Source organism: Sinohyriopsis cumingii, chromosome 4 (assembly GCF_028554795.1).
Source record: "Sinohyriopsis cumingii isolate HCF-2022 chromosome 4, ASM2855479v2, whole genome shotgun sequence".
NCBI classification, from domain to species: Eukaryota; Metazoa; Mollusca; class Bivalvia; order Unionida; family Unionidae; genus Sinohyriopsis; species Sinohyriopsis cumingii.
Window position 1 is genome coordinate 147,243,878 of NC_142964.1, and position 25,479 is coordinate 147,269,356.

At 35.9% G+C, this 25,479-nt stretch overlaps 2 protein-coding genes across 2 annotated transcripts in view; both read right to left on the bottom strand.

Moving 5' to 3' along the window:
- The window catches only part of LOC149802293 (ubiquitin carboxyl-terminal hydrolase 15-like), a 188,644-nt gene extending 174,701 nt beyond the window's left edge, over positions 1-13,943 (bottom strand). The window contains exons 1-3 of the mRNA XM_089956913.1: positions 13,855-13,943; positions 7,626-7,753; positions 4,085-4,212 (exon numbers count right to left, since the gene is read on the bottom strand). Coding sequence (XP_089813039.1) covers positions 4,085-4,212; positions 7,626-7,753; positions 13,855-13,943 — 345 coding nt within the window. The remainder of the gene's footprint in view (positions 1-4,084; positions 4,213-7,625; positions 7,754-13,854) is intronic.
- Positions 13,944-16,871: 2,928 nt separating this feature from the next.
- On the bottom strand, positions 16,872-23,008 carry LOC149802294 (uncharacterized). Its single transcript, XM_089956914.1, has 4 exons — positions 22,875-23,008; positions 20,262-20,443; positions 18,419-19,863; positions 16,872-18,386 (listed from the first exon to the last, which is right to left on the bottom strand). Exons 1-4 carry the CDS (start codon positions 23,006-23,008, stop codon positions 16,872-16,874), a joined length of 3,276 nt encoding a protein of 1,091 aa, XP_089813040.1.
- Positions 23,009-25,479: the final 2,471 nt, after the last annotated feature.

Here is a 25,479-nt window from a genome sequence, read left to right on the forward strand (position 1 = left end):
TAAGTCCTAAGGACCGCAGACTGGGTAGAACCAATTCTGGGGGACCACAATGGTCAGGGGGTCCACTGTTGTTTCAATCTGTGATTCACTGGGGCCTACTGGATAATTTTCCCTAGGGCCCACAGATCCTGTCTGCTTCCCAGGTCCTCTCTGATGCTTTTTGTGCTCATATATACTTTTTTGCTTTGGGCATGTTACTGAACTATTCATTCATGATTTTTAAACACACTATTTCTGTGAAGGGTGTACAGATGTCAAACCTTTACAAATTTGTTTGAAACTTTCTTCATTGAAACTTTCTTCATGAACATGCACTGTGTTAATGACAATCGATTCAAAGTTGCCCTACGTTGATTGCGCATGCATTAAATACTGGAGTGGAAAAACCCAGATCTGACTTCCTGAAAATGGTCTATATGTAGTACTTTCTTATTTGTGCATGTACATAGATTCTATTTCATATAGTCTGCTAAATAACCATACAGCTAAAGATTCTTTGTTCTTTTTTGGTATTTTTAAATGCATGATGAGGAAACAAAGCATATCAATGATATTAGAATTTCTTCTAAAAAAATCAGCTTTAGTGTTTTGCATTTTAGCCAGTAAAGGGGTGATATCATTATTTGGGAAAGAGAATGCACTGATAGGGGGGCAGGGTACATCTCCATGTTATTGCCTATAAGGGAGACCACAATGAGTGAATTTTATATCATTGATGACTCTTGCCCTATTTTATGATTGCTGGATGTTACAACTATGGTGTGAAGAAAAAAAGTAGAGATTATAAATGAAGTCTTGGATGAGTTGTTTTATCATAAAGTTTTCACATATTTACCATTTTTAAGTGTACACAAAACTTGTTCTTAACTAAAAAATAACTCAGATCTGCCATTGGGTAATGTATAGGGAGAACAGAGTTTTTAGTATCCATGGCAACAAACTAGACTCTGATTTGATGTCACCACATAAAACTTGCAGGGCCAATATGATTATTTATATTGTAGCATTAGACATACCATTGTGGGAACTACTTAAATGAAAAAGAACATTTCCTTGATACATTAATCACTATGGTAAATGTCATAATTACTCTAGCATCAACTGCTCAGGTGGCCTAAGTGGTTAGAGTGTCCACCTCAGATACGGCAGGTTGCAGGTTTGAACCCTGACCAAATGATAACAATGACTTATAAAACTGGTACAGGCAGCTGCCTCGCTTGGCACTCAGCAATAAGAAGTTAGTGTTAGGACTGGTCGGCCTGGTGTCAGGATAATGTGACTGGGTGAGACATGATGCTACGTGTCTGTGGCATGATACCCCAGTACTAGACATCACTATAAACTGCCTCACTACAGACATCATAGAAATATGATTTAATTTTTTTTAAAGCTAAGTTAAAAATCTAAATCACACACACACACACACACTAGCAACTGTCATGAAATACAGTAAATGACTGATCAGGGTTAAATGTTTAAGTCTCGGTCTGAAATGTAACTTTAATTTTTAAGGATGATTCCATTATGTTTGGACCATGGCTTACAAAATAAGTAGCATGTACATAATGTACATCACACTTATTTATACTAGTATTTCAGACAAAGAATTTACATCAATTTTATGCAAACTGATGCGTTTGACAAATTCCAACTTTTATTTTAATTAAATTTTAAATGTGATCCTTTTTACACAGCAGATACAGTATGCAAGAACAATGTTGTAATGCATTTAAGCAAATATGGTACATGCCCATAAATGAACAATTCAATATATTTTTGTGTATTCTGATGCCTAAAAAGTGGGTATCATTCATGGTATATTTAAATGAAATGGTCAAAGAAACTTGCATCATCTTGTTAGAGACAATTATTGCTCTAGACTTGTTTAGTGTTGTATTGTTTAACAGAATGTTAAAAAGCCTATCTTTGCCAGATGAGTGTAGTGGGTACATTTTATTTTTATCCATTTTCTTTCAATCTAATTTTATATAATTAGGAATACAAGATTATGCAATAACTATGCCATCAACAATAGTTTTATTTTACATATCAATGATAATGAGTATAAAACCATGAATGATAAAACTCAGTAAAGTATAGACTCATTAAGAACCATATTAAAAGAGCTGAGTCTATAATATATATTACTTTAATAATTCAAAGTGTATAACAGAATAAATGCCATTAATTCTTTAAAATAAATTTTTCTCAGATAACAATAAAGTTTGTTTTTCTAGAACATATATTTTCTTTTGATTCTTAAACTTGAAATTTGAATACACCAAAACATCATGATTACTCCAATACACAACAGCAACCAATTATCTTTGAAACAAGAAATCATGTATTTTAATAGCTGAACTTAAAAGTATAAAACTAAAAAAGCTGATGATAAGCTATTACAAAGTTATACAAAAAGGATTCACTGCTGTTCCATTTTTCCAACTACTGAATATTACTGGTGATATTCATTACAGCAATACCAAAAATGTTCTAAAAATATTAAATAAAATAGAAATGGTGAGCAATATGTTGACATAAATATACATCCTCCTCTCCTGTATTTAACCCCTACACCATAATGGAAATGTATTTAATGTAAGAAAACTCCAGAACTCTTCCAAGCATAAGTGCAAGTACAATGATTGGTCAACTAAAATTTCTTCAGAATATGTATCACGTTTCTTAGCAAACAACTGAAAACTGCAAAAGTTGGATTCACAAAATGCTGTCATCTACTGCGTCTAACTGTAAGACAAAGCAATAGCTCCTTCAAAAATAAGATGAGCACAAATATTTATCAATATGTATATCTTTAGATGATCATACAAAGTACAATTTTCCACAGTGACCAAATCAAAACTGCAAGACAAAATATGATGGCAGTACATTGTTGAAATGTGCATATTCAAATGATGACCATAACATGTATAAAATTCATGTAAATCTGCTGAAAACATTTACATTGCATTCACAAAATTTTATAATACAATGCATTCTGCTGCAAGATAAAGGCATCCACTCTTATAAACTGATACCCAAGATCACTCACATAGCTGCTGGCTAATAAGTCTGGATCAGTGGAAAGTTTTGGAGTAATTTCTCTGAATGCTATTGACAGGAAAATGTTACAAGAACAACTGTTGCAAAGCTTCTCCAGTTTTTATACCATGATGTTATCTGATGGTACATCAACATTATTTCTCAAAAATGTGCAAAGGCCTCTATGCTAGATTGCTTTCTTTAGAGTAGGTTAAATTCTGTTTAGTGGTTTTTGTAATAAAAATGTGCTAATATTTTTCTAATTTTAGTACTGACCACCATATCTGATGGTGGGATGGCATTATTTATATAGTTGTGAAAGACCTTCAAGGTAGATTGCTTTCTCTCAGATTTGGTCAAATTCTGTTAAGCTGTTGTTTGGAGGAAGTTATTGCAAGTTTTTATATTTTTAGAAGCAGCAACATAAGTCTCTGATTGCAGAATGACATTATCTTTATAAACCTAAAAGCCCATTATGTTAAGATGCTTTCTGTCAAATTTGGTCAAATTCTGTTGAGAAGGTTTTTTAAAGTCATTTAAAGAATATTCTATTTTTCAAAATGGTCACCACATTTAATGGCAATATGGCATCATTTGTATAAACTTGCAAGCCCTTCACACCAGAATGTTCTTTGCCAAATGCTGATAAGCTGTTTCTGAGAAGAAATCAAGTAAAGTTTCTTTCATTTTATTAACAGCAGCTATATTTGATGTCACATCAGCATCATTTTAAAATATCTGAGACTTAATACTCATGCTGGGAAACTTTCCATTGAATTTGGTCAAATTCTCTTGAGTGAGTTTTGAGAACAAATGAAAGAATAGGAGTTACGGATGAAAAATAGAAAACAATAGAAAAATAAAAAATATAATACTGACTAAAATGAATTTCATACCTCGCAAATTCAACTAATTCAAGGAACCCTGAACAAGTAAGATCAGCAGAAAAGGCAATAACCTTTAATGAATTAAGGTCTCTAGTAATACTCATCAAGTTCAAAATGTGGCTAAAGCATAAATGTGCATACAACAGTTTATTAACCTGGCCCTCAGTAAGGCCATACCAGCCCATGAGTTTATTCCATGCTTCCTCTGGAACAAGTATATAGTCTATATCTTCTATCATGTGCTCCTTCAACTTCGGAGTCTGGCCTTCCACAAGAGTATTCTCTGGAAATCAAGCATGACGATATTTACAAGTTAAATCAATCAACATTTTTCAACTTATTCCATAAACGATTTTCAATCAGAACAAATAAACAATCAAACTGTAAATAAATTAAGATTAGATTTCCATTTAAAATGAAAAATTAAATACAAGTTCAATATTGGTTGTAGAGCCCTAGTTTTCAAGCATACCATGAATTCTTTCATTTTCACAGTTTTATGAAAAATGTAATTTTTATTGGTACTTAAAACTGTGGATTAGGAAAGGGGACTCAGGAAAGATTCATTAGACACTTTGTTTATTTACTCGAATCATTGTTTATGGATTTGGAAAGAGGCTCACAGTTTATATACATGGATCATTGTTTCCTAGCTCATTAAATTGATGAATTAGGAAATGACATTTAAATTCATGGATGGGAAAGGGGCCCAGCTGTTTACACTGAAAGATACTTACTTGTCTTCAAATTATGAATCTGGAAAGGGGCCCCACTGTTTCCATAAATGACTCTTTAAATTCATCAGTTAAGAAATGGGCCCCACTGTTTCCACATGTTAATCTTGAAATCATGGATTAAGAAAGGGGCCCCACTGTTTCCTCAGGAGAATCTTGAAATTCATGGATCAAAACACTAATTTCTTCTAGTAAAATATGTTTCTTTTTGAATACTTATCTAGTCATAATACCTTAGGAATTCTATTACTACCTCTCAAAATCCAGCTTTACCAAATAAAACATTTACCTAAAAGGAGCTTAACATTATCAGTCTAGTTTAGTGGTGGTCAGACAGAGTGCTCTCCCCTTGATATAGGGATTGGCAGCAAAAGCCATGAAAATCACAGTTACTACTGGAGCATAAAGCATGCTCTCTATCATGTAATTGCGGGGAGGCTGCGAGAGCGTATATGTATAATGATTAGGTATGAATTCACAAAGAAACATATTTTACTAGAAAGATATTATAATTTAGTTTCTTTTTAAGTATGTTACAAAGTCATAATACCTTAGGAGAATAGGTAAAAAGTGGAGGGAGATACATCCTCTTACCCTGAAGATGAGAACTCTGGTCTATTAAGGTATGTGAAACAGCTTTTATGTAACCTGACTGGAGAAGACTCCATCTGTCAAGGAGCACCTTTGGAAAGGGAAACATTTGCCCTCCCACAAATCCAGCATTAGTTGTGAAGCCATGTCATATGAAGCTATTGGATTACCTGTGAGGGTGGCCTATTGTGCCCAACCAGATTGAGTTGAACCCTTTATGACAAAAAATTCATCTGATGTTGGGTTTATTTCTCGATATGCAGAGTTAATAATCCACTTAATCCAGGACAAGTCTGTGCTATTATATCATTCTGACCCTTTCTGTGAAGTAAAAATAGGAGTGATCTCCCTCAATGCAATGACTGTATTTTGAAGGTATCACTACAAGGTTCATACCGGATCAAATAGGTGGCCTTGAGTGGAAGTGTCCAGAGTAGATAATGATTTCAGTACAATGGTCTTGTTGCCCATGGACAGAAGCCTGTTCTTGACAATGAAAGAGGGAACAATCATAAGTGAAACTGACCTGTTGTGACAGAAATGTATGTAATCTGAGTCCCCTGATCTAATTCACTGCTTCTGCCAGCCATCACTAATGTGATAAGGAAGTAGGTCTTGTATGAAAGGTGAGCCAAAGATGCTACTGAAAGTGATTTAAATGGTGTATTGTTCAACCAAGTTATCATTGATTCTATTTGGGGCACAGGGCTAATGGTTTTGAACTTATGTAATCAAAGTTGGAGGAGGTTGGATAAGTCTTTGTTTTATCTGATATCCTCTTTTTGATGATGATGAAAGGTTCAGCAATCATGGAACAGTAAGCTTTAATTGTGCTTTAAGCCCAGGACCTGGCTATATCTTACAGATCAGCCCTTAATGCCCAGGACCTGGCTACATCTTACAGATCAACCCTTAATGCCCATGGCCTGGCTATATCTTACAGATCAGCCCTTAATGCCCATGCCCTGGCTATATCTTACAGATCAGCCCTTAATGCCCAGGGCCTGGCTATATCTTACAGATCAGCCCTTAATGCCCATGGCCTGGCTATATCTTACAGATCAACCCTTAATGCCCATGGCCTGGCTATATCTTACAGATCAACCCTTAATGCCCATAGCCTGGCTATATCTTACTGATCAACCCTTAATGCCCATGGCCTGGCTATATCTTACAGATCAACCCTTAATGCCCATGGCCTGGCTATATCTTACAGATCAGCCCTTAATGCCCAGGGCCTGGCTATATCTTACAGATCAACCCTTAATGCCCATGGCCTGGCTATATCTTACAGATCAGCCCTTAATGCCCATGGCCTGGCTATATCTTACAGATCAACCCTTAATGCCCATGGCCTGGCTATATCTTACAGATCAACCCTTAATACCCAGGGCCTGGCTATATCTTACAGATCAACCCTTAATGCCCATAGCCTGGCTATATCTTACTGATCAACCCTTAATGCCCATGGCCTGGCTATATCTTACTGATCAGTCCTTAATGCCCATGGCCTGGCTATATCTTACTGATCAGTCCTTAATGCCCAGGACCTGGCTATATCTTACAGATCAACCCCAAATGCCCAGGACCTGGCTATATCTTACAGATCAGCCCTTAATGCCCACGGCCTGTCTATATCTTACTGATTAGTCCTTAATGCCCAGGACCTGGCTATATCTTACAGATTAGCCCTTAATGCCCATGGCCTGGCTATATCTTACTGATCAGTCCTTAATGCCCAGGACCTGGCTATATCTTACAGATTAGACCTTAATGCCCATGGCCTGGCTATATCTTACTGATCAACCCTTAATGGCCATGGATTGGCTATATCTTACCGATCAACCCTTAATGCCCATGGCCTGGCTATATCTTACTGATCAGTCCTTAATGCCCATGGCCTGGCTATATCTTACTGATCAGTCCTTAATGCCCAGGACCTGGCTATATCTTACAGATCAACCCTTAATGCCCAGGACCTGGCTATATCTTACAGATCAGCCCTTAATGCCCACGGCCTGGCTATATCTTACTGATCAGTCCTTAATGCCCAGGACCTGGCTATATCTTACAGATCAGCCCTTAATGCCCAGGACCTGGCTATATCTTACAGATCAGCCCTTAATGCCCATGGCCTGGCTATATCTTACAGATCAGCCCTTAATGCCCAGTGCCTGGCTTAATCTGACATGGGCCAAAATCTTCTAAAACAACCTATTTGCATGGAGGGCCTGATAATTTCGATCAATGGTACACAGGTACACAATAACTTTTCAGAAGAGAATAACCTTATTATATGTGCAAGAGAATGGTGCACTGACTTGCGTGTGTATATATATATATATATATATATATATATATATATCCTTACCGTTGAAAAGATTTTTGTTGTCAATAGGACCAGGATTTGCACTTTCTTTTCCAAATTGACCTATATCCCAGGCATCATATCCAACATACTTTTTCCACTGTTTGAACCATTTATTGTCTATCAAATACCTGCAATACAGTATAAAGGAGAATAAAAACATTTGCACTGCTACATATATCAAGTTGTGCCAAAGTGTTGACATAAGAGTTTAGACTTTTCTTACACTAAACTTAGGTTAGTACAAATATTTTGAAGTAGTATCTAGTGTACCAAAACAGAACTGTATTCTAATATTTTCCATCCTGGATCTGCCATCGAGTTCATAAAACACCTGAGCTTAGGATTCAGTTTCCACTATCAACCGATCAGAAAAGACATTTCAAAAGTAACATTACTTGTGATTGATCAAAACAAAATCTCAAGCTCAAAAAGCTTTGATTTCCAGACATGGCTACATAGTATTCAACTTTCACTCATTATTAAAACATTTCATACTTTTCTTCTTTTACAGGAATTTTTCTCTTCAAACTGACAAACGTTATAACATAGTAAACTATGCATTTCTAGATGCTCCTTTGTTCAATGACTTCGTCATTTACATAATTTATACAAAAAAAATGTACAAACCCTAAATTCTCCACTGCCAATTTACTTGTTTTTATTGCAATGAATCACCATCTAAGGATTGTATCAACTTTTTTCCAATTCTGGTCATCATTAGCAATAACCAGCAAAGATTAAATTCCTTTCCAGTCAGAAGTAGCAAAACAACTACCACAGAAGTCATCATTTTAATTAGGGTTGTACTGGTGTACAGTGGTTCCCCTCTTAAACGGACACCCCTTCTGCACTGGGGAAGTTACCCTATCAGATGGGTGGCCTTTCCAGATGGGGACTAACAAATTTTGTGAGAAGTATATGTGTATTTGTAATGTACATAGTAAGAAAGCTACATACTTCAAAGCATATAATATCTTCATTTAATATCTTCGTTTAACAGTAACATTAATTATTAAAAGGTTCTTCTTGTCTTAAGAATAGACTTATTTCAACTGAAGATACATTAATAGGTCTTATTCTTGACGTGCATGACATGCAAGAGGGTATTGTTGTAATGCACATTGCAAAACCATTCAAAAACGTCATTTAAATATTGTACGTACATAATTCTCTTTCCATTTGTTCCCTTTCTCCATTGCTGCTGAATAATCTCCTTATTGGTTACGACATTGTTTTCTCTGTCTTTTCAGCATAAAATTGTTTTTATTCGAGTCTTTTCTACATAAAATTGTTCTAAAAGTCCCCCTCTCCACCCACCCCCGATGTCGTCCACAGGGGCTCATATCGTTGCTTGCAATTTACCTGTCTGTATAATTAAATCGCTTAGTTAGCAACATCCAAAGAAATCATTGCCAAACATTAACATGTCATCACATAAACAAAGACGTATTACTTTAGAATAAAGTTGGTTATTCTACTCAAAGACATCACTGGGGCTTTTAACACTGCTTACATTTTACATGTACTATATAATAACTACAAGGGAGGACACTTCTCTCCAACCTATTTAAGAATAAACCCTGATATTTCAAGCTACTTTTTGCGTAGCGTAATAAATTTGGTACAGATTTTTAGCTCAGGCATTCGACTTTGTGTATCCAAAGTTTGGCTACTATCATACCTTTAAGGAATGCCGGGCCATTTTCCCATGCTATTCCTCAACATAGCCATGACCGCGCCCGCTTAATATGCAAGAACAATGCACTGAATGGAATACTGCCTTCTCACTGGCCAACTGAAAATAAGTTATAAATAAATGCAGGACGTCATTTTCTTTTAACCAATAAGAGGATAGTGTTCCATTCAGCTGGTTTTACTTGCATATTAAGCGGGCGTGATCAGGACCATGTAGCGTGGTAGCGTGGGAAAATGGCCTGGCATTCCTTAAATGTATTAAATTTTGGATAGGGATACACAGTCGAATGCCTAATCTAAATATGGGTACCAAATTTATTAAGCTATTTTAATATTTCCATATTACAACAATTACTATCTGAGTAAATGCACATACATGACCTGTATGACTTTTACATTAAGTACCAATTTTAGTCTTATTTTTCTTAATTAAGTCCCTCCTATATTCAAAAACTCAATTTCCCCCTAAATTTGCCAGTTCAAGAATACACACTGCTTAATTATCAATTAAATTAACACCCATACAAGTCAATTGTGGGCTGCAATGACCTACTTTTCCTGGTAAACCGAGGATGCTAAGTTTCTGGATCATATCGCAGGTGCATCACAGCTTTTTCAGAATTTCCTGCTGGTTCATTTGAATACTGATTTCAAGTTTGAACATAGATATAAGCGTAAAAGAAGAGAAAAATCTTTAAGATGGGTTGATATAGTAAATGGGAAACAGCACAAACTGTTTAATGCAAAACTTAATTTATGTTTTCCCTTTGTAGATCTATAAAGCACCAATTTTTTTTTCTTTTTACCTCTGCATGCTACTATCATTTAAAAGAGAGAGAGAGAGAGTCTTTGTGTATCCGTGTTAAACAATAGAAAGTGTCTATTCACATGGCTACCATGTGGCTACTTTAGATAAGGCTGTTCACATGGCCACCATGCAAATGGATGAGAAAAGACACTCTGCATGGTGACAAGTAAATCCACTTGGGACAGGTCTGAAATAGTCTGATTCAAATAAGGTTGCCTGTAAGCTTGTGAATCAAATCAGTTTGGTAAGATAATTCTTGATTAAATACATATCTTCAACAACGAAACAAATAGCTTTCTTAATATTGTGCACTCTTATGAACACAGACACTGATGCTCTCATGATTGCATTTTCTCTCATGTGTCACATAAACGCTTAGACAAGCACTTTTTCCACATCTGCATAAGCCTCAGTAAACCAAAAACTTATCAAAACTGACAAAATTTTAATCACTTGACATCTCATCTTTATATCTGCATTTGTTTAAGTCTTTTGCTCGGTCAATGCGAGGTTTGCTGTTTCAACTTTCAAAACAGAGGACACTGAAGAGAATCATTATCTACAAACCACAACTCTATTAATGTGTTATATAATAAAGGAGGACATGTCTAAAAAAAGAGGATGCATTGCAACCCTGACTGTGAGAACTCTTGTCAGTTCCTCTGTAATGGTCAGTGTTTCTTCCTGGGTTTTCTTTTGGGTTCTTCAACCACCAAATATAGTGATTGCTGTGTATAGTCTATAATAGCCAACATCAACCACAAACCCAGACTGAACTGCTGTATGGGTAATCTTTCTCACAACCACATGAATGTTCACATAGAAACATGCACAAATATTAATCTGGATGTGGTTGGGGAAACAAAATCCAGCCTCTGATTTTCTTCAGAAAAATCTTTAATTTGCAATTTTTGTAAATTTTAGATGCAAAAAAAAAGTCAGTTTCTCTATTCCAATTTATTGTTTCTAAATAAAAATGATGGAAATCCCTGCAATTTCCATCTCCATTTATTAATACAGGGGTTTATGTTTATTATATAACAATTATGAAAGACAAATAGTATCTGAATTACTTACATAAAATTATGATCCTGAATAGATAGGATTTAACAGCGTTAAAGCTACTTTCACTTCCAAAACCAACAGCTAAACTTGCAGACCCACCATTTAATTTTGACCCCACCCACATAAGGTGCATATTTACAATTTTTAAACATCTGCACTCCCCACACCGCACAGCTTGAAATAGATATTCTTGATTTGATTATTAGAAAAAAAGAAATCATTATATCGATTATATTGGTTAGCCATTATATTTGTTTTAAAAATATTCTGATTCAAAATAAAATTCTATGCAATACCACCCACCCACCCAGAATAAAAATTATGTGTCCAGTTCCTTGTGTCTCATAAACTGAAGGTCATTTTAGTAAGGTGTTACAATGTAGGGGTGATGTCTTGTACCATTTGCTGCATGATCATTACATCACGATTTATCAGTGGTTCCCAAAGGGGGCGGGGGGGGGGGTGCTAATACTAAATAATGTCTTTTACTGAGTAAGGTAGGGGGCACTGAGGATAACCAAGGTGGCGGGGGCCTGAACAAGTTTGGAACCACTGCGCTAGATTATGTGCCTAAAAGAGTGTAATTGGTGCCCATGAGGATATAAATCAGTAATGAAATCCAAGCTTTCTTAGTGGCTGATTTGGACAACATTGTCAATCATTGATATGCCATAATAAGACTGAGTTGGAATCAAAGGATTATTATATGAAAATATAAAATTTCACAAGGACTAAAATTTACAAATATAGGACACAGAGAGTGAACTCTACTCAAAGCAAGGAAAGTGAGAAAAAATGGCAGCTACCCACAAACAGCAAGGAATTTGGAAATTTATTTCAAAACAAGAAGGACTGAGATGGAAGAAGGGTCGTTCCTTGAATGTTTCTATCAGGAGGGCATCCAAGAACTGGACATGAGACATATTCTGAGAGAGAGAATACCATCTATTTCGACAGTGTTAATAGCCCTAAAAGTCAAAAACCTGGATATTATACAACAAATTCATGTGGTTAACAGAAAAGGGTAAAAAGGTTATATAATAAGACCAAACGGTAACTTACTGGTACAGTTTGATGAGCTTGATATTGTAGGAGAGATGGTAAAGGTAAAACAACCACTGCACTTACTAAAGAAAATAAAGAAACATACAGGTGAACTCCACCTATTGGATATCTCGATGAAAATTCCTCTAGAAGAGACGATGGTAAGTTTTGAGAAAAAATTTAGAATAAAAGTGGTGAAATCTAGGTTGGCAACTGTTCCAGGCTTCTCTGTATACAACGGGATTAGGATACTGGAGATAGAAAAAATGAAACTGAAAGAGATCGAAAAGGTTTTTTACTTACATGGGTTCTTAACAAAGACCTGGTATAAGGTGTGTATCCACCATAGAAAGTGCAACAGATGCAAGGAGACATGGCATACCCCTCATAAATGCCCCAAAAATCAAACAAAAACTCAACCTAGGAGAAAAGAAACTCTCCAAACAGACAGACAACAAGAACAATGACAAGAAAAACAGATACAAGAGACAGAGACAAAAACAAAATAAAAAACAAGAAATCAAAAGCCTACAACAACGACATGAACAACAACAAAAAAACAGAACAGAAGCAAGGGAAAATACAGAAACCAGCTGTGATCAAGGAGAAACAAATGAAACAAACAGTTTGGGAAAAAGAAACAAAATATTCACACAAAAAAGAGCAAAGAAAGACACAAGAGAAAAACAGAGTAGCAAAGAGAAGAATACATTAGCAAAAACAACACTAGAGAAAATGCAACCAGTACAAACATGCCTAATTGATGAACAAATAGTACAATATTTGGAAGACTACAACAATTGCCTAGAATACATGTCGGCGATTGAGATAATGACAAATCCAATGCAGGAAACAACAGAACCAAGGCAACCAACATCAACAGATGAGGAAAAAAACAAAGGCAGAGTAAGGAGAGCGACAAAAAGGCAAAAGAGAATAATCAAAGAAGGGAGAAACTTTCATCCTAGAAGACGATGAATGCCTAGAATAATTCCATCAAATATTCAAATAATATAAAAAATTATCATTATTAAAAGATACAAAAACTGGAGGAGAAAAAACAATAAACGTTATATATATATATATATATATATATATATATATATATATATATATATATATATATATATATATATATATATATATACTGGCAGGCTAATTATATACAAGTATATATATATATATATATATATATATATATATATATATATATATATATATATACACACACACAGAAGATGGGAAAACATAAAATAAATAAAAAGAATACAGCACAACACATCCACAAGTAGGGCAGTAGGGCCTCCCCAAATGGTCTTAAAAGATGAACCGTGGAGAGCACCCTCCAAAAAATAAAAGTGTAATATTGTACCAGTTTCACATACAGTCACTTAAAAAAGAAGCCAACACAGACAAAACAAAGGAAGGTCAGGTGCATTTTATACATGCCAGCAGCTTTAAATAAATTATGCTTGCAACGGGCGGCTGTGCGAGCAGTCTTTCCAAGTTCATTTAATGCACATTTTATAAGGTACAAGGCGGCCGACCGCGGTAGTGCGAATAGCCTTGGCTTAAATAATAATCATTCCTATATTCAGTATTAGAAGAGCCATCTACCATGTGTCTCCCTTTCTCAGAGACAATTTTAGTAAATTGTCAATTTCTTTCTTCTGCGTCTCGAGGACTGGAAAACCACCTTCTGCCATTTTTGTTGGAATAGAGTGAAAATGAAAGCAAAAGGAGACCAAGTTTGATTGGTCAATATTTATCTTGCGTTGCAAGCTGTATACTCCAGATTTGTCCTTTAATGTTTTTCTTAAGAAAATTATTCAGCAAAATATAATGGATAGAGCATCCAAAGACACAGCTGCGTATCTGACTTAACGAACTCTTATTTCTGTCCGTCCTCGGGCATGCATTCACGTTAGACCTACAATGTAAAACGCATCTCTTGATGTTTGTGGATGTTAGGTTGTCGTCTTACTCCTTTCGAAACGGCGATGTAGCGTGTTCCGTGGTCGACTAAATCGGAACGAGAAGTCACATTTGAAATAATATCTCACATAATTGATAGCCTATAGCGCTGCTTTTCTACAAAATGAACTCATATTTTTAGCCAGACTTTACTTACTCAGATGTCTTTTTTCTATATATAAAAAAAATCTGAAAATACCAACAAAAGAATTCTTGCTTTCAAGATCCATTGATCTACAGTTCAGTTGTCTGCAATGCGATGGATGTTGGGAATGCCGAAATTGGTTAAAAGGATGACAGTATGATGAACAAAACAGCGAAGCTATTTAAACACTTTATTCAATGTTAATATATTTCTTTTCGTTTCGTTAAAGAAACATACTTCAACTTGTTCGATTTTGGCATTCCCAATTAAACAACTTTAAAACTCTTTAGAAGGACTTTTTAAACATGTTCGATTGAAATTATGACTGGCTTAACGGAGTTTGAAAGTCCTTTGATCGAGTTTAGAACCTGTTGGACAGTCGGACTCGCCAATATTGTTAACAATTTAAAACTACTAGATAAGTTTAAAAAATGTTTTTTGAACGAGTTTTAAAGTAGCTCAAATATTTTTTTTGTTGAAATTCCATTTAACGATCTCTTAAAAGCGTTTGACCGAAATTATAACTAGCTTTATCACATTTGAAAGTAGTTACAACTAATTTGGAAATAGTCTGAACAAATGCAAAGTTGTTTGAACGCCTTTAGAACTGGTAAGTTGGGTTTTTAAATCTTTGAACGAGCTTATAATTAAAAGTCGTTTGAACTTATTGGACGAGCTTTTTAAACTTGTTTAAACGAGACTATAACTCGTAAAGATATACACCAATATATATCTAGAAATTAACAGTCTAGTATTCTAATTATACATACTGCTGTATCTGATAACTGGATGTCGGATAAATAATACCGGAGTGCATGTGAATTAGGGTGTTTGGGTCTCAGGGAGAGGTAGTACAACTGATGGTTGAAACATTTCGTGCCTTCCCAAGGGTAGTTAATCGACATTGGTCCTCCCCTGATTCCCAACTCCCACCCGTGGCTCCTAGTAGCTGTTTATATGCGACAGCGGCCACACCCCGGCAAACAGCTTCGACTGGCAGGCTAAACCAGGTGAGGGTAGCCGGTAGGTCTCGAGCCTTCCGGTGATTTTAGGGACTTGCTCAACTGAGCATACGAAGACTGCTCCGGCTGAGTGTGTGGATCAGATCAATCAGAAGATCGAACGGCCAGGAAGGCGGTTTAGTAATGCACTGTGGAGTGTAGAGGGCACGTCGGAGCACAAAAGAAGACCTGGTCATCCACTGCAGCCAAAGAAGTTGCCAGCCGTAACGAGTTGGCGACTGTTCCAGGCTTCTCTGTCAACGAACGCATGTGAATTTTAACTTTAAGCTAATACAGTTGTTTTTGTTTTGTTTCTTACAATCACAGCACAAAAACTATGGCAGATGATACGTATGTTGGAAAGCCGTTCAACACTATAGAATTGAAACAATTTGACTATGACTAAGTATGTGAAGAGGACATCGTCCATAAGAAAAAAAGAAAATATCTCTGATCGAAAAGAACTGATGGTTGACTGGTTACAATGAAACATACTGTACCAAACAACAACAACAACAAATATTCAGAGATAAGCGAAATACACTGAGAAAACGTGTTATAACTATATTATAATATATTAAAAAATAGGAAGATATATAGGAAAGAGATTACTAAATAGAGATGTGCTTTAATAAAAAAAAACAACAAAGAATTGGAGGCTCCTCTTGAAAAATTAGACGGGTGGGGATTCAGCTGGAGACTTTCAATTCATGCAGGTTCGATACCATTTTGTCCCTGTTGCCAAAAGTTGTAATGTCACATGAGACAGAGACATCTAATGAAAAGAAACCCAATATACTCATGGGACAGGCCCCAAAAATTTGGATAGTTTCTATCCAAGGTAATATGACACCCCAGCTGAATGGCCCTCTGCTATTAACATCCCAAGCCCATGCCTGTGTGAGCCTGATGAGTTCTTCCATGCTGGTGTAAACTACTGTATGCACCCGGTTATTAGTTCACAGAACCTCCAAATATTGCAATTGAAGCAAGTGTTTGGACAATATAATGAGTGTCGTTTTATATGCATTTCATTACTATAAAGGCTTATTACTTCATATGTTTTTTTCTTCCAGCCACATAGAAACATTCTATATGGTTTTATGAATAGTCCATATAAATGTTGTTACATCCCACATTGTAATTTGTCGGTCTCAAAGAATAATGCACCTGCTTTTTTAATTTCAATGAATGTGCATTTTAAAAACAAAAAAATATCACATAATACTTTTAGAAATTCTAAGATGTTAAACACATGAACTTATGAAAAAATTATTTGCTACGCCCCATTTTTACATATGACTCTTCTACTGTAACACTTTTGTACAAAATATGTTAAACATCTATTGCAGACTGCACTGTAAATTTATAAAGTCCAGTGAACGAACTTGGTATTTATTTTCCAAATGATGATATGTAAATTAAAAGTATTGTCCAAGTTTACATAAAGATTTCGTACATCCGAACCAGAACACATCAGAGGTAACATCTATGGTAAAATATCAACTATGCGTCTATCCATGCTTAGAGCTTAGACAGTCCACAATCGTTGTCATCTTCTTTACTGTCCTTTTTCTTTTCTCCTCGCTTTTTTCTTTCATGCTCTTACATGATGTATTTTTTGGTATGCCTTTAGTCCTCTTGATTGTTGACCCTTTTGATCTTTTTATTCTGTTAATGAGATGTTTGGGTCCGTTTATCAATTCAGTATTAGGACAATCACTAAGTGTCATACCCAATAGACACTCTCTTGCTGCATATCTGTGAATCAAGAATGTTCCTATCTCTTCTGTGGTTGAATCTAACATCACTTGCTGAACCTCTGGATTCTCCTTGTGATATACATTTCTTAGAATGGGATCAAAACTTGATGACATTCCCTTTCTTCGATGTATCAGACCAACTGTTCTTACAATATGGCCCAAGTCATTATCACTGGCTTTTCTTCCCATGTACCTTTCTGAAAATTTGGATGCTATCTCTTCGTCTTTTGTCTCATCTTGCTTAATCTTCGAAGCATCCTCTCCTGAGATGACAGACTGGATTACTTTATGGACTTGTCTCTGCTCGTCTACTGTGGACATCCTTATCATTACATTGCTTAGTGTGGCCCCTGGTCGAATACATTTCTTTGCATCTCTGTGGTCAATCTCTCGAGCAGTGTCTAATCCAAACCTGACAATACTACCATTGTGAGAGGTACTAAATAGAGTATGTTTCATTTGTCTGTGAAAGTGACTTGATTTGTAATGTTCTATCAAAAGCCGTGTGCAAAATCCAGCATAACTGGAAGCTCCATTTAAGAATGAGAATGGAAGTGAAGACTTCACACCGGCCAGTAGTAAGTTGTATCCATCTTTTCCTCCTAGTCTTTCAGCAACGGCGATGGCTACAATTTCGTCACAATGCCTCATTATATCAATATGCAGGGAAAACGTTTTATTCTCAGTGGATGTTTTCTTAATGAATTCTTTCAACATCTGTCCCCATCTCAATTCAAGCTGGCTGACGGATAACTCCTGATCACACAAATTTTTTTCCAGCTCCTCTGCATGTGAATGTGGTAGCGAGTTGATAAACGTGATGATAACCGAGATATGCAAAGCTGCTGACAATCGCCAAACATTTCGCGTGGCTCTCTCGATGTTCTCGATACTTGCCAATTTACTGCATTCTTTTTCAATATCATCATCTCTCATATATTTCAGTATATGAATGAGGCCTGATGTTTCATAAGCTGATATTAAATTCATGATTTTAGACTTTCTCAAGTGCAGTACTGGAAATTCTGGAAGAAATGTTGCATACTTTTTGTTCCCATCTATAAGCTTAAAAAGATTTCTGGCAATCTTGTAGTCAGGCGCAAACAGAACCTTATCATTTGTTTCACTCAGTTCAGCCTTCTCCATAAAATCATCGGGAACCATTTTCAATGTGGTTATGTCGTCATCTCTACCACTGGAGGGTGGAGGATGGCGGCATAATAGTGGCGGTATGGTGTTTTGTTTAGATCCTGATACTCTAGTATGCTACTGTCAGTACTGCAGACAACAGTTTCAACTTTGTTTGTCATAAATGGTATCTGTATGTCTTCAAGGAGGGCTTGAACATCTTGGAGAATATCTTTATTAGCACCAACTTTTATCCTAATATTTGAATATTCTTCCTCCTCCTCTTCCTCTTCTTTTCCTCTTTTTTCATTCATTTTATCTTTATTCATAAGATGTACATCCTCCTCATCTATATCACTGACATCAATATATGGTAACAAATCACAAGATACATTTGGATCATCCTGGATGTTTTTCATATCCTCGATTGTATCCCCATTACTGTCAACTGATGTAATGGAGGTAATGGCTCCATTAATGCTCTCTATATCTTCACTGGAGATGTTTAGTGGGAAGTTTTCATTTCTATCATTATTACTAATTTTATCCATTTTATCCAAATCATAAATGGCCAAGGATGAAAAGCTTTCATCTAGATCCATGTTTTCTTCTTGAAATTCTGAATTTTCCATAGAAGCCGCTTTGCCTAGAATGTTTGTGAAGGGCTGTAATGATGTAAGTCTTGTCCATATGTATTTCAGGCCCCATTTGGCTTGCTGCTGAAAACGTTCAAAAGCACACTCTTCATCAGAGGTCATCTTTAGTAGAACCCATTCTAGATCTTCTTTTTTCAGCGGTGGTGCTTCCTTGCATGCACAATCTTCTTTTTCTTCACACAGTGGAAGATGCCATGTTAATACATCCTTTGAATCCTTTGGAATGCCTTTGATTGTAATGGGCAAGGTGCATAGTTGATTTATTCTCCTTTCACCAGGTTGTGGGTCAGTTTTCATGGTGAGCTGGACCAGATTGTCCATGAAAAATATAAGAAGGCAGTCTCTGAGACAAACCAAATGTTTAGAAGATGAGACATCACTTGCTTTTATATAGCAAAGTGGATATGGTTTCAGATATGTTTTAAAGCGACAAAGTTCTGGATCTGCAGCTTTCTTAAGACGTCTGTCTCCATTTCGCAGACTTTGACTCATATTGGTAGCTGATGTGATGGAAAAAACAGATGTGATGTTATAGTAGTTGATGAACAACTCATCTGTGACAATATCTTGTATGAGACCACTGTAATTTCTGTTAAGTACGTTCAGTGAAGAATCGAAATGGCAATATAAAGAGGATAGTTTTGATGTGTAGAAATCATCTGATGATCGACGCCTGAGGCTGTCTTTGTTCAGTAGTGTTTGTTCTAATAAACACTGGAATGGTAAAGGAACGTGCAAGCGCCATTCTCTCGTTATTTGAAAGTGGTTCATATCTAAGGGATCAGCAAGCCAATGTTTCTCCTCTTTAAAACACTGAAAGCAAAAGGAGTCGAGAATTCTATATTCCTCTGAGAGATCTTGGTCATCCAGACAAGATGAAAGTGACACATAATGGGGTTGGAGTTTTCCAGATTTTAGATGATTTCTTGCAAGAAAACGCTCACCAGGCGGAAGGCAGCCTTTGGGAAAGAAGAGTATGACAGGCACATAAACATTGTGACTTTTCTTCAGAGAGGCACGAACTATCAGAGACATATCATCATACATTTCAACATTATGTTGCAATTCCTGCAATTCGATACCAATGTGTACTCCTGCTTTATGTGCACACACATTTGTGCACTGAAAACAAATGATATTTTGAAACGGAGGAGCAGGTATGTCTCTAAGAGCATTTTCTGTGTCGGTTTCTATTTTCTCAGGTAATGGATACTTTCAAGATGGATAGTAATTCCATTTATTGCGTCAGCAGCAAACTTTCGAGCAACATTCCGTTGACATACCTTCAAGCACAACTGATTTAATTCTTGTCCTTTTTCTGCCAACTCTTTACATAATCTAAAGAATTCCCATTTACTTTCCTGCTCATCTTCATAGTCTGACTCTTCTTTCTTACAAAAGGAAGTATAACGCCATTCAAACAATTGAATTTTATTCCATTCGCTGTCGGTGAACTGTGTTTTATAATCAATAATTAAAGATGGAATCTTGAGCCCTTCAAGTTGTAGCTTATTAATTGTTTCTTCATACAGACCCAAACTTAAAATTTCAACAGACGCTAGTTGTTGATAAAGGTTCCATGTTGATTTATTCCATTTGTTTGAAGATATAGACTGTGTTTGTTTTTCTAAGAGTTCATCACATACCACTTTGCAAACCTGGAAGTCATCATAGTGATGGAACATATATCGAAAGAAAGACGACAAAGAAACCAAATTCTTTTCTTCTCTCTGGATTATACCAGTATCATGTCTCTGTAATTCTTGTAGAATATTTTCTTTCTTCACAATTTTTTTCTTGTCATGAATAGAATGGTTAGATTTAAGGAACTTTACAAGATCATCTATGGCTATGAAAGTTCCATCTTCGATTTTATTGAAAGGTAGAGACTCGAGTGATGGTATACAGATGGAAACTTGTTGAAGAATGAAATTATTTAACTATCTGATGTCAACAATTCGTTCAAACTAGATAATAAAATATAAAGTTAGAACTTTGGTACTAGATTTTATGTATTGGAAGATAAAAGATTACAAGTATGACTGATCAATGATATGAGAGATGGATAGAAATATAAACTACAAACACATATGACCATTATATCAAATGCTTCAATTTGTTGCCTGAATGCTATTTACACAAGCCTGGTGTCAGTTATGATCCAATGTATTATTAAATGCTTTATAAACTTCCATGATCATTTACAAACATATATGCTAATTACCATAGTCTCTATCTATGCTACGTACAATATACATTGGACCAAAAAGTACTACTATCTAATGATGATGCACTTCCAATATACCGAAATAGACAATGTTATGCCTTAATACTTCTTGCTGCAATTAGACATAAATGACCAACATGAGAATTAAAGCGACATGAACTCTGGGTTTCTTGATTTGTGGATTTTGGGGAGAGCACAGTTATTGAACTTAACTTATTATTATTGAACTGTCAATGAACTTAAACTGAATTGATAATTAATTCTATAAACATTTGCAAATGACTGTGGTATAAGGCTATTATATTTCTACAATTCCATATATATATATATATATATATATATATATATATATATATATATATATATATATATATATATATATATATATATATATATATATATATATATATATATAAAGTATCTCAAATGCTCAAATAAAACTCACAATAGAAAGTGTATGTATGTGATACACTAACTGATAATACAAATTACTGAATGCAAATAATATAAAATTCTTACCATTTCTTCCTCTTCAAATTCTTGATGATATTACATACTCCGTGTCTTCAAGATAAAACTGTTAAGTAGTCTTGTAAAAAGTCACAAAACTATTTAGACAATGTATTTGAAGCATCTGTCAATCAAATACATCACAACAACAGTCAGCTAATCTTATTTTGGTACAAAATATAGACCTACCATCTATTATGCCCAATACAATAAATATAGAAATCCCATATTTAAAGCTAGCTTTCAAACACAGGGAACTGAAACAGGGGCATTATAACTGGACAGTTAGCTGGGAGTCTAAAAGCAATTATATTTGACATGAGTGAAAGTCACACTTGCTGATAACAAGGTGATGACAGATAAAGCAAACACTGGCAGGCAAGCAACATAATCTAGAGATATTCAGACCTGGGGCCTGTCCTAGGAGTAAATATATTGATACACATAATTCTCACAAAATGTTGCATATTCGATAGTCCAAAAGCAGAGTTTCCATAAAATATATCTTATATCTTTCGAGATTTTCAGAAGTTGATTGATAAATTCCCCTCAAAGTAATTGCGCTTCTGCAGTACACACACACACACACACACACACCTTTAAAATAAATTGTAAATTTTATTCAGTTATAGGAAATGTTCATTCACGGATGGGGATCCATCGGAATTGGGATATAATTATCGGTTTTATCAGTTCGTGCTACCGTCGGGTAAACGTTATCGCGAAGAATCTCTCCAGGATAAGATAAAACAGGCAGCGCTAAAATACACCGCCGTTTGATTCACAAATCGACATAGACAAATTGTTAAATGCTTGATTTACAGTCTCGTCTATGGTTGCTCGTATCGCCACCACAAAGAAATTTAATCTCGTCCAACACCAACGGAATTTATCGATGATATATCGCCTTCATGTGATGAAATAGGACACGGCGGCCTTTGGAAAACAAAAAATAATCCCGTTGATGTAACTTCAGTTGATATAGTAGCATTTTACCCCACTAGTTTTCTTAGAGTGTGTGAATTTGAGCCGTATTTCACACAGTTTGGTCATCCAACACAAAAAATGACCAGATTTGCCAGGCTCAGCCCCAGGGCAAGGCGAACAAGGCAACCACCTTGGGCCCCACGCTTTCAAGGGGCCCTGCGCTGCTGACAGAAATCAACTCCGCAATGTAGTTTTTTTTTTGTGTGCTCGGGGCCCCGCTTATCGCTTGCTGCTTGGACCCCGTACATTCTAGGGCCATTTCTGAGAGTTGCAATAAATGGGCCACTGCCAGCAGTGGATCTAACAGGATTTGCCGAGACTGAATCATCTGAGTTTGCCAAAAATAGTAATCCGGTTTGTGTTGCTTGGTTGGTCGTCATTTTAATAAACCAAATGTTGAGAAAAATTTCCTAGACTGCTGTGCAAAAGATAAACATGGCTGGGCTCCAGCAATGCTATTGAGCTATATGGCTGATGCGGAGATATTGACATCGTTGACAGTGAATACGGAGATAATTCTAACATACTTGATTGTATCTGTAATGTTGCGCTGCAACATCATATTGAACGTCGATTAGGGAGTTTTTATACTTTAAGTAGGTAATAATTTAGCTACTAATTCAAGACACCAATAGTACAACAAACCTAAATTTTCTTCTTCGGGTTCCACCACAAATGTTTCTTCGTCGTTTTCCTACAACATCAATAACATATTTCCAGAAGATCCAGTTAGTGGATAACGTCGTGAAATTGTGGTAGATATCATAAATGTCGTAGTACCGATTACTGAGAACCTGTATATACCCGTAATCTCAGCGCGATCTTTCATGGATTTATCAAGTGATGTCGATAATGCTGATTCGCACACTATTGTATATACTACACTGTCAGTGATCTTTCTGATGTCGTAGAGTTTAAGACAAACACATGCTGGCTTTCCAGAAAAATCATCAACTATTACGTTTAGTCTTTTGCGATAATTCAAAAATGTTCTTACATGAGTATTATAATCAAATTTAAATGTGGACATTTCAGTATTAATTGAAACTAACGAATTCATCATTGGGAGGTTTCTATTGTCCATGTATGTCTTCGTTGCAGCGTCATTGTCTGCTTCTGGTTCTTCAAGGACAGAAATTTTATTATTAGCCATATTGAGAAAACCAGTCATTGTATCACCGGTAGATTGTAAACGATTAGCGACGTTTTTTTAGAATTTCATTTCTAATAGTTGCGGTTGATACATTTTAGTCTCAGATTTTTCAACCGTCAGTAAATACTGGAATATTATCCGTGGTGGCACCTAGAGTTCTACGAATTATGTCGACCCACTTAATATTACTCGTCTTTAAATACCGTCTTTATACTGAAAAATAACAACCTCATCTTGAATCAACTCAAGAGAGATTCATAAGATCAGCAACATCATCTCTAGTCGCGTAATTTGACAAATCAATATCATCTTTTTTCTTGTCTTTGATAGAAGATCTTCAGTAAGTATCAACCATCATACTTTAAGATCCCTTTAAAACAGACCTTGTGTAAGCTTGTACAAACTTATCCAGTGCATCAGAAGATTTTGACACAGCGTCGAGTACAGCAATTACTTCACGGCCACATATGTGCGGATCGGTTATTGTCTGTATTGATAATGTTTAATACCATATCGGAGTACTTCGTACTTGAGTGCTTTGCACGCGATTGTATTGCTACCTACATATTTTAAAAAAATTGTTGGTGGCTCCAACCCATACGAATCAAAATAAACAATTCAACGTTGATTAATTGCGTACGCAACCCGATGAGTAACTGGACCAAAACTTTTTTTCGAGATTATTGATATCAGTTTCAACAAGGTTTCGTTGTTTTTGGTATTTGGTCACGCATAAAATCACCTCTGTAGATTTTTATATTTAATCGCGCAGCAGCATCAATTAAATCAAAATTGGACATAGGGAGGAGATGTTCTACGTCTAACGAAGTGTCCCGTAAGACTTAAACCTCGACCGTACCGTTGGGGAGTTCCTGGTAGCTTTTAGATCCTTCCCTTTTTTATTCCGTGACCTGTTTCTTTTTAAGGCCACCCCAGAACAGTTCCAACAGCACCAAGTGCAGCTGCTTTTGCAATAGCTGGGGCTGCAGAGGCTATTAACGCTGGTATAGCTTAAAGAAGTGGAAATATACCACCCGGCCTTACATCAGTGTCAGCGCCGTCGGCGGCATTTCTTGGTCGTCTTATATTATACGGTCCGATGTCTGGGTGGTTAGAAGTGTCTTTGGCAAACATCATTGAGGGACCATCCGATCTTGAATAATGATACGAATATCTTGCTAGACCCAATATTGGTGTGGCAACATCAACGTCATTTTGACATACTTGAATGTTTTCTCCGTCAATCATGTATGTATCACTGTTGAATAACTCCGTAATACCATTATTAACGAAAACAATTCTAACACCAGCTCCATATTCAGTATTATCATCTTTCAGAATTTCACTTTCTACTTCATTAAATGCTTCAGCGGGTAAGAAATATCTACTTGTATCCTGAACTTGTAGTTCGATTCGCCCACACTGATTTGGCTGTCGTGTGTCATAAGAATAACATTGATAATCACGCACAGCTTCATCTTTGAGAACTGGCGCATCCATGTCAAATGCGGGATCAGTTAGATACACGCTTAAACAGTTTTATTATAATTGTTATCGTCTAACACGAAGACCATTTCGGGAAATTCCACTTCGGAAAATTTCATTTCCTGCTATCAGACAAACAGTTATAGTTTTTCTTTTTCTGACATGGGTACACCAGCCAGCTCTGCTAGTTTTCGATTTGCAGACTGCTTTATT

Coding starts and splice junctions, on each gene's coding strand:
- LOC149802294 (XM_089956914.1), bottom strand. CDS start 23,008: ATGACGACCAACCAAGCAACACAAACCGGATTACTATTTTTGGCAAAC. Junction 19,864..20,261: donor CTATGAAGATGAGCAGGAAA/GTAAATGGGAAT, acceptor TCTTTCCCAAAG/GCTGCCTTCCGCCTGGTGAG. Junction 18,387..18,418: donor TACCATTTATGACAAACAAA/GTTGAAACTGTT, acceptor TACTGACAGTAG/CATACTAGAGTATCAGGATC.